This window comes from Populus trichocarpa, chromosome 6 (genome assembly GCF_000002775.5).
Source record: "Populus trichocarpa isolate Nisqually-1 chromosome 6, P.trichocarpa_v4.1, whole genome shotgun sequence".
NCBI lineage: Eukaryota > Viridiplantae > Streptophyta > Magnoliopsida > Malpighiales > Salicaceae > Populus > Populus trichocarpa.
In genome coordinates this window covers 19,984,968-20,000,944 of record NC_037290.2, presented here as the reverse complement: position 1 = coordinate 20,000,944, position 15,977 = coordinate 19,984,968, and the positions used below count along the sequence as shown (strand labels likewise).

At 32.7% G+C, this 15,977-nt stretch overlaps 1 protein-coding gene across 1 annotated transcript; it reads right to left on the bottom strand.

The window, feature by feature from the left end:
• Window positions 1–7,869: 7,869 nt before the first annotated feature.
• LOC7479523 (uncharacterized) lies at window positions 7,870–10,231 on the bottom strand. The gene is made up of 4 exons (XM_002309264.4): window positions 9,662–10,231; window positions 9,374–9,438; window positions 8,882–8,949; window positions 7,870–8,783 (listed from the first exon to the last, which is right to left on the bottom strand). Exons 1-4 carry the CDS (start codon window positions 9,920–9,922, stop codon window positions 8,146–8,148), a joined length of 1,032 nt encoding a protein of 343 aa, XP_002309300.1. The 5' UTR covers window positions 9,923–10,231; the 3' UTR covers window positions 7,870–8,145.
• Window positions 10,232–15,977: the final 5,746 nt, after the last annotated feature.

Below are 15,977 nucleotides of genomic sequence, written 5' to 3'. Positions count from 1 at the left end.
GGTTGGTTTTTATATTAGGTGAATTTGAGTCAGCTTTAAAAGTTATCCACCATTGTTTAATAAGTAGACCAACTCATTTCATGAATGCATTACAAGTCTTAATACTATGGATTATCGCTTCTAAATGGTGATCCCATTTCTCCTTTGGCTTGTACTAGTATAGGTAAGGTGGTTGTATTAGACTATAAGGTATTAGAGAAATTTTTCCTTGCTTGATCATGTGTTGGTATAACTATTTTAAAGGTATAAAAATTGGTGGTAATTGCTCTTGGTATCTATTTATGTTTTGATTACATGATTAATTATTATAGTAAGGTCAAGAATTTTAGTAACAGGGTTGTGGTTACAATCAAAAGGTTAAATGTTTTTGTATTATAGGAATTATAGGTTTTGAGAGAATATGTTAACCATGGTTGTGGTTGGTATTTTTTATGGCATATGACATGATGGATAATGTATGGGACATGTTGGTATAACTACTCCACTTGTTAAGCCACAAATACAATGTCCACAAAACTTGCAGACTTGTTTCCTAATAGGTACTTATAGAACGAGCTCTCAAAAGTGTTGATGAAGAGAGTGACCGACTCTCTTTTAGAAAAGCGGGTTGGATCTGAGATGCAGTATCTTGCCAATGCTGAAAATATTTTTTTATTGATTCCTTGGCCTTCTTCTCCATTAGTTGTAAGCTTGTTTGGTCAAGGGCCACATCATTTTTGAAATTATACTGATGTATGAATGGATCTATTAGATCCTTCTAATGTTTAGTCTTACTTCATCTAGGCTCATATACTAGGAAAGTGTTACACCACTTAAAATTTCATAGAAAAAATGAATGAGTAATTTATTATCCTTAATTAATCTTGTTATTTTACTATAATAGATCCTCATGTGGGTTTTGGAATATCCAACATTGATATACTTGGTGAATTCAAGTACTTTAAACCTTCACGAGATAACTATATCTTGTACTAGATGCATTTCTAAAGCCTTTGTGGAATCAATTATTCCTTCAAATGCTCTTAGGCGTTCTTTGATGGAAGAGAATTTCTTGACTTTTTTTTCTTCCTTATACTTTTTATTCAAACCATCTTCTCTAATTGGATCTGGAGTAAAAAGTCAATGTTACTTGTTGATTTTATGGTAACATTAATAAAGTATATAAAGCTTTCAGGAATTGAGTATCAAGTGACATTTTTGGAAACTCAGCATTAAATGTGGCTTCTAGCTGTGTACTACCTACTAGGTGAGGGTGAAAACCTGATGGTATATCTAGCATTCTAAAAGCCATGAAAATATGTTGTGTACTTTCTTTGTTCTTCATTCTTGTTCTAAGTCTAGTGTTGAAAGTGATCGAAGGAAGTTTAACCTTTCGAGGATGAGCTATGTTTTACTATTTGTCAATTAATGAATGAGCATATAAATATGCATGCTAAAACTTAGATAATAGGTGACAAGAGTTGTTAAATTTTTTGATATATTCAAGAGATATTCTCAATTTGTGATCTTTTAAAGGAGGATTTTTTATATGATTTTTCCATGATCAGTAGAATTCAATCACAGAGGAGTATTTATAATGCAGATTGATTGATAACATTGACCTATAAAAACATGTTAATCCATCTATTATGAGAATAAAACTTGAATTTTTTTTAGTCATTCGAAGATGTGAGAAATACTTTAATGCATTGTCCATATATTTTGGGAAGGTGATATTCAACCTCTCTTCATCCTTTAATGTGAAAATAGCCTAAATTACTAACCCCTACATTTTAAAAAGAAAATATTCAATATTAGATTCATTCAAAAAATAAGGAAATAGATAAAAATAGTTCACTAATACAATTGACTACTCCTTGTCATATGCTCTATAAACTCTATCACTCTAAGATATCTCCTCTAGAAAATCCTGATAGTTTGTCAGGTAGATCCTAAAATACCTTCAATGACCCTCACCCTTACCTCTAATATTTTTATCTTATCATGCTTGACATCCTCGGAGTATTTTATCTTGTGAGACTCATTAGCAGATGCATCCATAGATATTGGGGCTGACGCAGGTATGGTCAGTTGCAAGAATACCATATTGCAATTGGATTATAGCCTGAGCTTGGGCAAAGGTCACAGGACGATTAGATGGGCCTTTACAAGAGATATTTTTAAGTGTTTGCTCGAGTGGACTGGTAATGCGAGCCATGATGAGTTTCAAGGAATCCAACTACCCTTGAAAATAAGCATTATGACGAGCACATTCCTTATCTTTCATGTTTCTTCGTCGAAGTCTAGTGTTGTAGATTCTATGGGTTTGAATTTTGCAAGGACCTATATTTCAACCTATACATGCATAAATAACATTTAAAACCCCAAAATATGTATACATGTATGCTCATATATGAATGCAAATAAGAGTATATATACACATAAAGAAATAAATTAGCCTGTTTAAAGAGCTAATACATGACCTCTTTTTTTTTTAATACAAGTAAAATCCATAGTCTGATGAATCTAAAGAGATCTTTTCCCAAATCTTCATCTCAGTTAAATCCCATACATGTTAGAGAGTACAATACAAAAGAGTAAGATTCCTATACATCCTTGTTTTTAACATGTGGAGAGATAAGATTCCTATACATCTCTATTCATCATCAAAAGCAATACCTATATTAGCTATATTTTGAACGAAGGCTGAAACATCATTAAAGTATTCCTGGTATCTGCTAACACTATTATTGATTAGAGAGGCCTATACTCGCAGTTTATTTGCCTTTCGAGCTACTCTATCAATTAACATGTTTGTATGTTATATTTTATAATGGAACAAAGTGTTGTCTTGGAGCAGTGCACTATTGCTTATGGCTGGTAACTCATTATTTCTATTCATTATCTGAAAAGTCCTTTCCAAATATTGGATCTGATCTCTAGCCCTTTACAGTTCTTCTTGCTCAATATCATGTTCAGTTATCTTTCTGTTCATCTGGATATCAAATATGTTGATGCATTCTTGCCATTCTTTAAATTTCTGCCTTAGTTAACTCAGCTCTTCCTCGACCTCTAAATATTTCCCTCTCAACCTTTTTAATTCCTCTTCTTGTATTTCTAGCTCATATTAAACCATGATGACTCGTTTTATTAGGGCATTTGTTCTATCTTCGTAGTCCTTCATGTCTGATTCATCTGTTTTTTTTTAATTTCTCTTTCATCATCAGCTTGATCGATATACCGAGCTCTTAATCTTCTCTTCTTCAATGTTGAGATTAACTAACCTATTATTTTCTTTCTCAACTTTCAACCTCTTTCTAACACTATCTCTTTTCTTTTTTAAAGAAGCAATCATTTCTTTGTCAGCATTTGTTTTGCCCTTGAAAACCCTTTTTAGAGTAACTAGTTCTTTTTCCATCATCACATTTTGTTTACCAAATCATCGTACTTGATCACCTTTTTTTTCAAATGCTCTTAGATCTCTTGTGCAATCTCCTCAGATTTTTTGTCTATATTTTGTCATTCATTGACAAAACTATCTTTTCATGCCTTTTTCTTAACTATTAGCTCAAAAGGACCTCTATCATGTCCTCGTCAACAAGTTCATTTTCTAAAAACTTCTGTTGACTCTTGTTATGACTTAGCTCAATTCTAAGTTTATCCAATTCATCTTACAACTCCTCTTCATTGCTAATTCCTTTTCTTTTAGGTTCTTCGATGACAGATGGTCTAGCTTCATCAACTGTTATTGGGCTTTATACTTCAAAGCTATCAAATTCTCTAGATAACCCACCATTTTTCCAAACTGAATAATTAGGACTAATTAGGAATTAGACCTCTTCTTCACTTTTGTGAACCAATACAAGTTGGCTCTAATCTTGTTTGATAACTTCTAATTTGGCTAGAGAATCAGAATCTTTGAACAACCTAGTATATTTAGCTAAAACCTGGGTTCTTGGTACATGTTTAATTCCCCCCAAACTATCTAATAACCAATGAAGGTGGATAATTAATATAACTAGATAGTCTGATCAACAAGACTCATGTTTTATCTCCGCAATTCATGACATAAAAGGAGTTTCCTACCCTATAGGCTTTCCATATGAAATTACTATGAGGGATGACCTGATATTTTTCTACCCATACTCTTTCATTCAATCTAATTCAATATTTACTTGCAACAAGCTTTAAAGGTCTCATGTTAAACTACTAAAAAATATTGAAAACTACTCTCGGAGTTTCTAAATGGCTTATCACCCATATGAACAGCAAAGGAAAAAAAACATTGCATTGCACCCCTTCCATGTAACCTATAATGGCTCAATGACAGAGTACTCTAAGCTATGATAGTTGTAGTGGGGTTGCTCTTTGTTCGCTCATATTCAATAAAAGCATTAGCGACTTCAACACTAATAATCTCAGTAGCTTCTGATAGAAACAATACTAACCCAAAGATGGCAAAGAAAACAGTTTGGTATCTTTCATCTTTTAACTTCCCTTTATCTTTATTTGTCTTTAACCTAGCTTCAATACACTTCTACTTAAAAACTTTCATCAATTATTCTACATCAACCAATTTTCTCTAAGTGTAGTAATTTAACAACATCAGCAGCTGTGTCTCCAATTCTTTGTCTGAAATAAACCTTAAGGAAATTCAAAATCTGCGCGTACTCCTTAATAATAGGGGCCATGTCAATGTCTTTGAAGATGAAACATATGTAATTTAGGTCCCAGAAATGCAACAAGGCTTTGACTATTGAAATTTATACTAGAATCTTCATTAGAAGAGCAATCATTCCATGTATCCTTTCAAAAAGAGTCTCACCCATATAACCCATAATTGACACAAGTTTCTCCATACTATTTATAGAACATTGTACTTTAGTTATGTGTGGTAATTATTTGGCCTTGGCCCTTGGGAAATTCCCTTTAGTTGGTTGCATTATCTCAGATTTTTGCTCATATTCAAAAAAGGTTATGGAAGTCATGGTCTTAGCTCAGAAAAATCCTGCAGAGTTTAGGATTTTTTATCAGGTTTTCCTTAATACAAAATGAATTATTAGGGAGTCAAACATTATAAGGGTAGGTTATAATCATTACATGACGGGTATGTTTATTACATGGTCTCGAAAAGGGTCTATGATCTTCCTATAGTGACTACCTCTCATGAAGGCAGTATAAGGGTTTATAAGGAATGGTTGAGATATAACATGATTGTCATTACAAAGTAAACACTCAAATCATAGTTGGGTGTTTCACGAATCTGAACCCTGACTAAGTTATAAGGCAAACCAATAATCCTTCACCTAACATAGAATCGAGTTTATACTCTCAAAATTAAAACACATGAAAGAATAAATCATATTCGATGTACTTATGCATGGATAATATGTAAAAAAATGCATGCTAAAATTAAATCACCTAAACCAATAAATAAATGGCATATAACAAATAAATAATCAACAAAGTTTAGTCCAACCAAAGATGTCCCAAATGGAGTCGTCATCTTATCATGACATACACAATTTCGAATGATAGATCTTCCTCATAGATCAAGGGTGTTTTGGATGTGTTGGGATTAATCATGAAATCATGATTTGAAAAGTTGATGGGCCGACACCTAATATTATGGTCAATAGAAAATCTACTGGTCTACAAAAGTTTAGGTAATGAGACTAATTATGCATGGGGAAGACGCATCACCCATAATGCACCCTACCTATGGTAAGCTGTATTATTGATTTATAGTTTTCTTTTAAATCATGTTTCTATTTGTTAGTCTATCTAAAGTTTAAGAAATGTCATCCTCAGTAAGGAGATCATTATCTTAGGGATTTAAGGTAGATCCTTATCAGTAAACAGATTTGCTTACTAAACAAAGTATTAAAACATGTTGGACTGTCATTTAAACATCATTAATAACATCAAATTACAACCTTAAAACAACAATATATGCCTTAAATCCAAACTTGAACACATATATGTATATTAGTTTAAATATGAACAAATGCACTTAATCACCATAGTTATCAAAAATATTAATAACCAAAGCATAATGTATTAACCAACAATCAAACAATAATTCAATAAAGCATTGAAAGAGGGAGAGTGGGTGTGACCATTGAGCTACACCCCCTATCAAAGTTTAAAGGTATACCTTGTAAAGGGAATATTGATTCCTTCTCTAGATTATTTGCTTTTTTCATCTAGATTATAGCTTATTTTCAATCTAGGATTGATGTTGACTTTTTCCCTTCCTTCTTTCTCAACTTAGCACATAATTATTGTAGCTTCTCTCTTAATCAACTATAGGGTTTTTCCTCTCAATCTTTCTATGTTTCCTCCATTTTCTCTCTGTAATTTCTTCTTAAAAAATCCACCTCCCCCTCTACTCAAGATCATATGCCTTTTTATAAGCAAACTAATATTAGAAATCTTGAGCCGCTAGTTGGTTAACTTGGACACCAGCAATCTTGTTTGGTTTCTCCTTTAACCGCTCCCTTTCTCTGGGTTGTTAGGCTTTGCATGGCTTGTCTTTGGGAGTATGTTCCCCTTGGTTGTTTTTGTTTCTGTTTATTTAGGAGCCTATTCCCTTATTGCTTCCTGTATATTTTGTATATGTTTAATTCCTGTATATTTTGTACTCGCTGGTCTTCCAGCATGGTTGCTTAATCTTAATACATACTTACATTTTTATCAAAAAAAAAATATTATAAATCTCAAAACTATAGTGGTTTTTTCCAAGAGGTTGTTAGGGAAGATTCTTATTATTTCTCTTCCAAAACCTTCTTTGCCAAAATAGGTGGTGTCTAGTCCTCCTTTGCACTTTTGTAAATCAAAATCACACATGGGAGAATAGCTTGGGAGTCTTTTCTGTCATGGTGAGTTTTTCTTCAATCATAGATGATTGGGCTTGATACTTTGTTAAGATCATTATAGAGATTAAGCCATAAATGTATATTTATTTACCTAAACCTTGTAGAGGGTATGTAGATTTATCATTAGAAACAAACCATACTAGATTTAAAGGTCTAAAACTCCACATTCATTTATTAGAAAGTGAGCTCTCGATCAGCTTGAATTTGTCATTGCAAAGGTGGCTGATCAAGGACAAGATGTTGTCGAGTTCATTGGGCCGAATGAGGTACAAACATGTGATGAGGATAGAGGATCCTTATAGAGGAGATGTTTCTAAGTTGAGTGGTGGTGGTTGGAACCTGTAAGGTGGTCAGAGATGCTACATTCATTCATTTCAAAATGGCAACTCGATCAGCCTTCTTAGCTGAAGGAGATGATAAGTGGATCAGATGACGTGTCACTCATTTATTCATTAAAGTCTAAGGGACGCGTCGCTCGTTTAAACCCTAAAAATTAGGGTTTTTAAATAAGATTTTAGGAAAATTCCAATTAAGTCCCTATCCTTCCAATTTAAGCATATGAATCCTCATTTAACCCTGAAACTTCTCAATTCTAGCAATTGCACCCCTGAAAACCTTGATTTAAGTCCATTAATTTGATTTCATTTTGCTCTTTGGTCTTTGGCTTCCAAGTTATGTAATTTTACCCTATCAGCCATTAAACTTTCAATTTTTTTCAAGTAGACCCTGATTTGATTAGTTTTAGTCCCTAAACTCACACAAAATTATGAATTGATTTGAGTTACACATGTATTTGTAAATAATCTCTTAATTTAATTATTTTTAGTCAACAGTTGATTTTCATTATATCTTGAAAAAACTAGTCAAATAAAACCAATATAGTTTCCCTGATCAATTTTCAGTACCGGTTTTCTTGGTCAACACCTGCACAGAATACGTAAACAACTAAACTAGGGTCTTCTGAGGTGGTTCCCCACTTAATACAATTAAAATAGTGGCAGGAAAATGTGACTTAAACAGAAAATAAACTCCATATGACCTCCTTCATTTTCATTAACATACATAAACCCACCACTCATCATACAAAAGCATTAAACAAAAAGATAAAAACTGTTTCAGAAACAAAATGTAAAAAAGAAAAAGAAAACGATTATTAAAGCATTACAAGAGAAAGAAAAGATGTTACAAAGCATTTACCCTTCCGTTCTTCACCAAGACTCTCAAAAAGAAAAGGAACTTGCTATATAGCATTAATTAGGTAGAACCCGACACGATCTGAAGGTCTTCCCTACTCGTTATCCTCAGCCACTCCAATTGCATTGTTTGCTTGGCCCAACAAGCTGCTTATTGATCGAGCTTTTACCATACCAAACTTCATCTTCCTCCTTGAGATCATTAATGGCTTCTCCTTATCATCTTCATTATATGCAGTACCACTAACTTTATCATCCAAAGAATCCCCCTTAGTCTCTTCTTTCTTCAGCGACAATAATAATGAAGGGCTCGATAATGCCCCATACTCGTCCTTCTTTGGTACAGTTGTAGCAATAGATCGGCTTCGAACACTATTCATACTTCTTAGCCTTCCTTTACCCAAATGATGTTCGCAAAGAGAGTATCCCACAAGGGTTTGCTGGCAACACCTCCATCCTCTTCCATTAACACGACTGCACCGTGATCCCTCCAATAGTGCACCACCCCTAGCCTTCGTTTTTACTTTGGAACTAGCACCTTCTTTTGTTTCCTTGTCATCTTCTTCAGTATCACCATTCTGTTGCAAACATTTCTTTTCCATCTTTGTCTTCATTTTGGTTTTCATTTTCTTACTTGTATCCATTATCGTTTCCTCATTCGATCTCCTTTCAAAGCTCCCTCTTCTCTTCTTTAATGGAAATGCCCTGTCTCCCTCACCCCATCTCCCAACTCCTATAGTGCAACCAAACAACAACATGAACACTAAATATATTTTTTATTAATTTTCTGTGTACTTTTGAAATGGGTTTCGAACATAATTATATATCTACCTTGATGGGAAGAACAAGATTGTTGAAGAACTGTGACGTGCACTCCTTCGCTCAAGAAACTTCCCTTCCTGAAAATAAACCAAACACAGAAATCCAAATCTTCGTAATTTACAACGATAAGAAAAACAAAGAGAAACCAGTTAATAAAATGAGTGCAAAATAGAGGAAGATGTGTATGCATATACTGTGGATGGGGGGACCAGCTGCGTCCACCCATGCTAACGTGCACCTCATGGGCATATTAGTTTAGACAAAATAGAGAGGCTAAATGGATTAGATTAGATTAGATGGAAGAAGGTATGGTGGCTAGCCAAAGTTCATATAAAAACACTTACAAACAGTATTTCCACTTGCAGTATTTTTACTTTCTTTTCTGTAGCCAAAAAAAATAAATCAATTCACAGGTCTCCTTATTTTCACCTTTTTCAATACAAGAATTCATGAAAGAAGAGAAGAAGAACATGGATTTAACTTTTTTCACTACTTCCTTACCTGGCATCATTACTCTTCTCTCCTACTTCTCCTCCCTTAATCTCATCACCCTCTTGCAACAAAACCTACAGTAAAATCCCAAGAAATATGGATAATACTAAATCATAACGTAACCTTGATGGGTGCAAATTGACCATATAAAAAGTAGATCCAACAAAATTGACTCTTCAAGTCACATTGAAGCGAAGTGCACCTTCATGTATAAACACCCCACTAAACTTGGATAAAAGTGTTGTGGTAACTTTTTTTTTTTAACCAACCAAATTGACAGCCACTATAACTGCTTACCTTGTTCTCTTCTTGTGGTCCAGCATCATGGGAGCAATCATCATGACCTTTGCTTCCACCTCCGATCGGTTGATTTAGCTGATTAGAAGGCAGCTGAAGATCGAAGTATTCATCCTTTTGAGGTTCTTGAAAGAGATTTTGATGTGGGATGTTGTGTAATTGAAGTTGCACCACCGGAGACCGGCTAAGCTGGGGATCTGAGAGAGGTATCGGTGATAGAGAGGAAAGAGGCAAAGGAACCTTTCTATTTCTAATCCTCATCGGTGCAAGAAAAGAAAGATTTGATTCTTGAAAGAGAGAAAGGCCTTAACAAAAATACAGCTCAAAGAAGTAGAAAGTAGTGATCTTTGAAGGTCAGATTTCATATACAATAAAACTAGAGAAAGAGAGTGCAAAACTACCCAAAAATACAACAACAACAACAACAAATATAAGACCACCAAAATGATTTTTTTTTTAATTATAATTATTATTATGATATGCTTTAATAACACAACAGCACTCTCTCTCCCCCTGTCTTTCTCTTACCCCTTCTTTCTCTCTCCAACTTCTATTCGTTGCACCACACGAAGGTTAGGAATGGGAATAGAAGTAAGTATCTTCGTGTATACGGAGGTAATGTTTGCACGTGCGGGGGACTGGTTGAAGAGGTGGCCGGTAAGAGGGAAGAGGAAAACAGGGCAGTGACGAGGATTGCCAGAGTGGAATGACAGAGGAAGATAAAAAGGAAAAAAAAAAAAAAAAAGAGAACACAAAATGATGGGAGTTGGTAGTAAGTAATTTTATCGTTTATACTTTATAGAAGAGAGGAGAGAGGGTCCCTCACTCACACAGACGCCCTTGTTAACAACGGTCAAGATTCTTTCCCCTTTGCTGCTCTCAAGTCCTCAAGTTTAACTGCTGATTATTATTGATAATAATATTGAAGTCCAATTTATCGATCAACCAATCTCATAGTTTTGAATCTTTTGATTAATTTAAACTTGAATTTGTGTAAATTTATTTTTTACCATTTTGGTAGTAAATCAAATTTTTAATGAGTATACAAGATATTTTGATATTAATTAGAATGTTCCGGTGTTATGTTTTGAAATTATTACAAAATATATAAGAAATATTTATTATTGATATTTGATGGTTTCATTATTTTGTTCTAGTTTTAAAATTGTACAAGAAACACCATCATCCAATTAAAACAAGATATTAATAACATTGTATTTGAAACTCTGAGTTAAATAATAAAGGATAGAGTAAGAAATCATATATTGGATTTGGATTAACCAATATTATCAAAAACAAGTTAGGATTAACCACTCAACACCACTAAATCGATTGCAATATTTAATTAAATTGTTTTTGTTGGAATTTTTTCAATAAAAATATAATTAATAAGCATTCTGATGTCAAATTTAAAATGAGTTCCACTTATTTTTAGGGTTAAAAATTTATTAAAAATTATTCTCCAATAAAAATTCATTAACATGAAACATTAACACGATTAAAATAATTTGTAAATGAATGAGAAATTAATCTCAAATAATCATTGATTGACATTTTTTTATGAAACTCAATACCCTCTATCTCATATAGAAAAGAAAAAAGATTTTTGATTTAATTTATATAATGAAAAGTTGAAGAATCACAAATAAACCTTAGCAAAGTAGTACATGCTTAACCAACACGTGCACTCAACCCTCTATATTTAGTATACTCTCTTCTTTTTAAGCTAAGTTTCTTCTTTGTTTTCCTTCCAAAGTAGAAATAATTCAATCTTAGTAGAGAGACATATGAGTTACAAATTCTTTTGGTTTGTTGACGTTGTTTGGAAGTGTATCTAAATAAGATGGAGTTGTTCAAATCTTCAAAATTTTATTGCAAATATCATTTTTTTTTTACCAAGTGAGGAGCAATAAAATATTTTAAAAAAAATGACTAATAGTTAACAAAAACTGAAATAACCTGTAATTTTGTTTTGTTTTTTTTTGTTTTTTGCAATCTCACCCTTTCTAATTAGGCACGTGAAAAATGGGATATGTTTTTTTTTTAAGTTGTCTTTTTCTTATCTTATTTCATCATACTTCTATTTTGCACGAATTTAACATAGTGTGTGGCACTCATAGTACACTATGTTGACCTTTGAGTAACATATTAATATTTTTTTTATTTTTTTTATTATAACAATTAAATAAAAAATAGACTGATGATATGTTTGGTTGAGAATAAATTTAAATAGGTTTATATGAAAATCAGTATGGAGAATTAAATGGAGAAATAAATCAACAAGTTCAAAATACAAAGCAAGTGAAGACTTAGTTTTAAGTATTCATTTTAGTGCTAAATGTATAAATCTTTATATCTTATTGTTGTTCTAGGATTAAAACAACAATAACACTTAAGAGGGGTGAATTAGGTGTTCCGCTAATAATAACAGATATTGCAATTAACTCAATTAAACACAATAAACACAATTAACCAAGAAAAAAATTAAAGCGCTTAAAGTAAAGAGTATAAGGATAGAAATTGCAAACTCGATTTTTAACGTGGTTCGACAAGTCTATATCCACACCTCATGTACTAAACTGGTCTTGAGTATTGTATTCTTTACTAATCCAAGCCATAGATTACAATGTCTTTGATGAATCCTTACCAAGCCTTTTTTCACCACTTGAAGAAATATCCTCTTCAAGATTTTTCACCATAGTGATGTACCTCACCAATGATCAAGAGTTTTTCACTTAAACTCTTGAAGGATTACAATTGTTTGAAATGTAGCAACACTCTCTCAAAGTGTAGATAATACAATTAAAACTTATATCTCTATAGCTCACTCAATAGCAATTAGAATGTAGAAAGGTGTTTAAGTGTAGTGAGTGTGGGAAATTATACTCTTGTGCAAGAATATGAAGGTTTTAATGCACAAATATAAGTATGATTTGAATATATATATATATATATATATATATATATATATATATATATATATATATATATATTTCATATTCTTTTAAACTAGTAGACCGGTTCAGATTGGTCAAGCCAATCAGTCAATCGGTTCCTGTAGATTCTCAAGTGTTTATCCCTGATGAACACCGGTTCAGATTGGTCAAGCCAATCAGTCAATCGGTTCCTGTAGATTCTCAAGTGTTTATCCCTGATGAACAAGCAGTCGACCGGTTCACTTGGTATGGCCAAATGGTCGACCAGTTCAACTTAAAATCCATCTTTAGCAGTTTTAAACCTAATGAATCTTGAAGCAACTAAATGCATATCAATCTTATAATGCATGCAATGTAAAGTGTGTGAATTCATTTTAATTTATATTATTAAGTAAGATATAAAGATTTACATACTAAGCACTAAAATGAATCATTAAGAATTAAATCTTCACTTATTTTGTATCATGGACTTCTTGATTTATTTTTTCATTTAATTCTTCATGCTTATTAATGATCTTTGTATAAACCTGTTTAAACTTAATATCAACCCAAGCATATCATTAGTCTATTGTCATTTAATTGTTATCATCATAATATATAAATATTAATATATAACCCAAAGGTCAACACTTACTTGATTGCACAAATTAAAATGAGTGCACACACTTTACTCTACATGTATTTTAAATGGATTTATAAATTGGTTCTAAGAATTCACTAAGTTTAAAAATTGTGTTAAAATTAGAATTTTACATGAACCAGTCGATCGCTTAGTAATCAAGGATGAACTCCAATAACCTAACAATCCAATGCATAGGCTTTGAGTCATTAACCAGTTTGTACATGTCTTATTAGCTTTCATTGTCATTGTGCATTCCTAATTAATATGTAATCAGACTATATACTCACCAATTGTAAAATTAATAGGCATGCAACATTGTTTTAGTCATTATTGTACTATTCTTAGTACATAACAATTTTAAAACTATTTTATTTATTTTAAGATTATTAAAAATTAAAGATATTCAATAATACATAATTATATATTAAGAGTCATTGTTTAAGCCAAACATTAAAAAATTGTTAGCCTTTCAAAAAAAAAATCAAATGTGATATTTATTTTTCTGATTACAACAAAAAAATTGCAGCTAAGAGAGACAGACAGACAGGAAAAAAAAAAACCTTAAATGAAAAGGTCACTAGCTAAATAAAATCATTTAAACCATTTTTGTTTTTGTCAGACATGTTAAAATCCTTAGTTGAGCATAGAAACAGGGCCGCATGCAGCAGTTAGGTTTATGAAAATTGAAGTTTAATTCTTTCTTAGTGATCAGTAAACATATTTTCCACACTTACTCTTCAAATCAAGTCATTCTGGAAAGCTGTTTAGCTCCAAAACTCAGTCAGCTCTATTCTATCTATATAAATTATGCTACTGTCATATTTGCATGCGGTCGTCTAAGTCTCTTTATCATGGTATCCTAGGGGCCAATTTTTCTAGCTTCTCGTTTCTTAAACCATCCATTGCGATCTTTAGTTATTTCCACTGAATGGCAGCTCAATAGTACAGGACAACAGAGTTTGGACTTTTGAATCAGCAAACTCAGCAGCTCGAATTGCTCAACAGCTTGATTAGGATACTGATTTGGTTTGATAAGATACAAGGCTTTTTCCTTAATGCTATCATTCAGACGAGGCATCTTCATGAATCATAATTACTGATCTGCTAATTAAGTTTGGTGAAACATAATGACCAAACTATTGTGTCCACATCTTATGCTTTCCACCAAATCTGTCACTACATTTGGTAAAATGGAGTATTGATATTGAACTGCCAGGGTACAGGACAACGTAGCAAGACCAGGCACAAGCTAAACTCTCTTTCGAGTGCATCGATCTAACCTAGCCGAGCCAGATCATCATCCTTTTTCATTAATTTTACCAAAAGATCCATTTGGCTCTACTAATTATGTGGATATTAGATCAAGAAATCAATATCAATGCAATTTCCCTGTTGATCTTGTCAAGAGAAGGTCGTAAGTGTAGATTTCCGTCCTTTAACATGCAATGAAACTTGCGTTTCATTAATGCAAATCCTGTGATTGGGAAATATGGTAGAAGTTTGAAATTTCCGTGCATGAAGTTTGAAAGTTCGTCTCATCCCCATCTTGGCAGATTTTGCAATGCTGCATCCTATTAGAACCATTGCATTGTGCTCCATCGTGAATCTTTCCCAGGTAATTAAGTTTTTGCTGCTAGTAGCCCTTTTGAGTTGTGCGTTCATTGAAGTAGGAGGCCATAGTTTTAGATATCCAACATTCCATGAAGACAGTCAGACTGATTTCATCAGCCACAATTCAGCTATAGTTCTTAATGCCATCCAAGCTACTCCTAATGTTAAAGGAGATTCGATCGCCATTTTTTCCGGATGTGCCTTGTACAGAAAGCAATTCAAGCTGTGGGCAGGCAAAGGTCGAGTTAGAGCTACTTTGAATTCCACCTTTGTACTTGGTATTAGTCCTCAAACAAAACCAGGCGGTGAAGGTATCACATTTATATTAACTGCAGATTCTGGTCTCCCAGAAAATAGAAGGGCGATGGCTTGGTATCGTAAACGCGACTACTAATGGGGCATATCAAGCAAAGATAGTTGCAGTAGAATTTGACACAAGGAAAGGTTATAAAGGAGATATTGACAGTAACTGATGGAAGAAAGATTGGGGTGCTATAAGATCAAAAATAATATTGCAAAAAAAAAAAAGAAATATTGATAGTTTTTGTGATTTCCTTTCTTCTGTTTGTTCATCTAATGTAAGTTAGGCTATTATTATTGTAGCTTTTGTTTTTAATAAAACTTTCAACTATTACCAAAAAAAAAATAATGCAAAGTCAAAAACTCAAGAACAAGAAGAACATTGAGAGCAAGGTATACTTTTATTAAATGCTTCTTTCTAAGTCCTTTTAGTTATTTTCTCTCTTTTCTAATGCCTTAATAATGTTTAATTACAAGTCTTTTTTAAAGTTATAAAGTCCTAGACAATTAAGAAATTTTTTAACCGGTTGACTAATTCGTTTAATTCAACCAGTTTACCGGTTCCTCTGTTCTTCAAAAAAACCAGAAATCGAGTTTAGTTTTCAACACCCTCTCTTAAACTTGATTTCTTCCTAACTCCCAGCAAATCTCTTATCTTGGTAAAAACATTATATTTGAGCGGCTTTGTGAAAATATCCCCAACTTGATCTTGTGTCTTTACATACTTGACTTCAACTTTTTTGTTTGTAATGCAATCTCTTAGATAATGAAATCTTGTGTCAATGTGCTTACTTCTGTTATTAAAAAAACTGGATTTTTAGCTAAGGCAATGACTAATGAATTATCC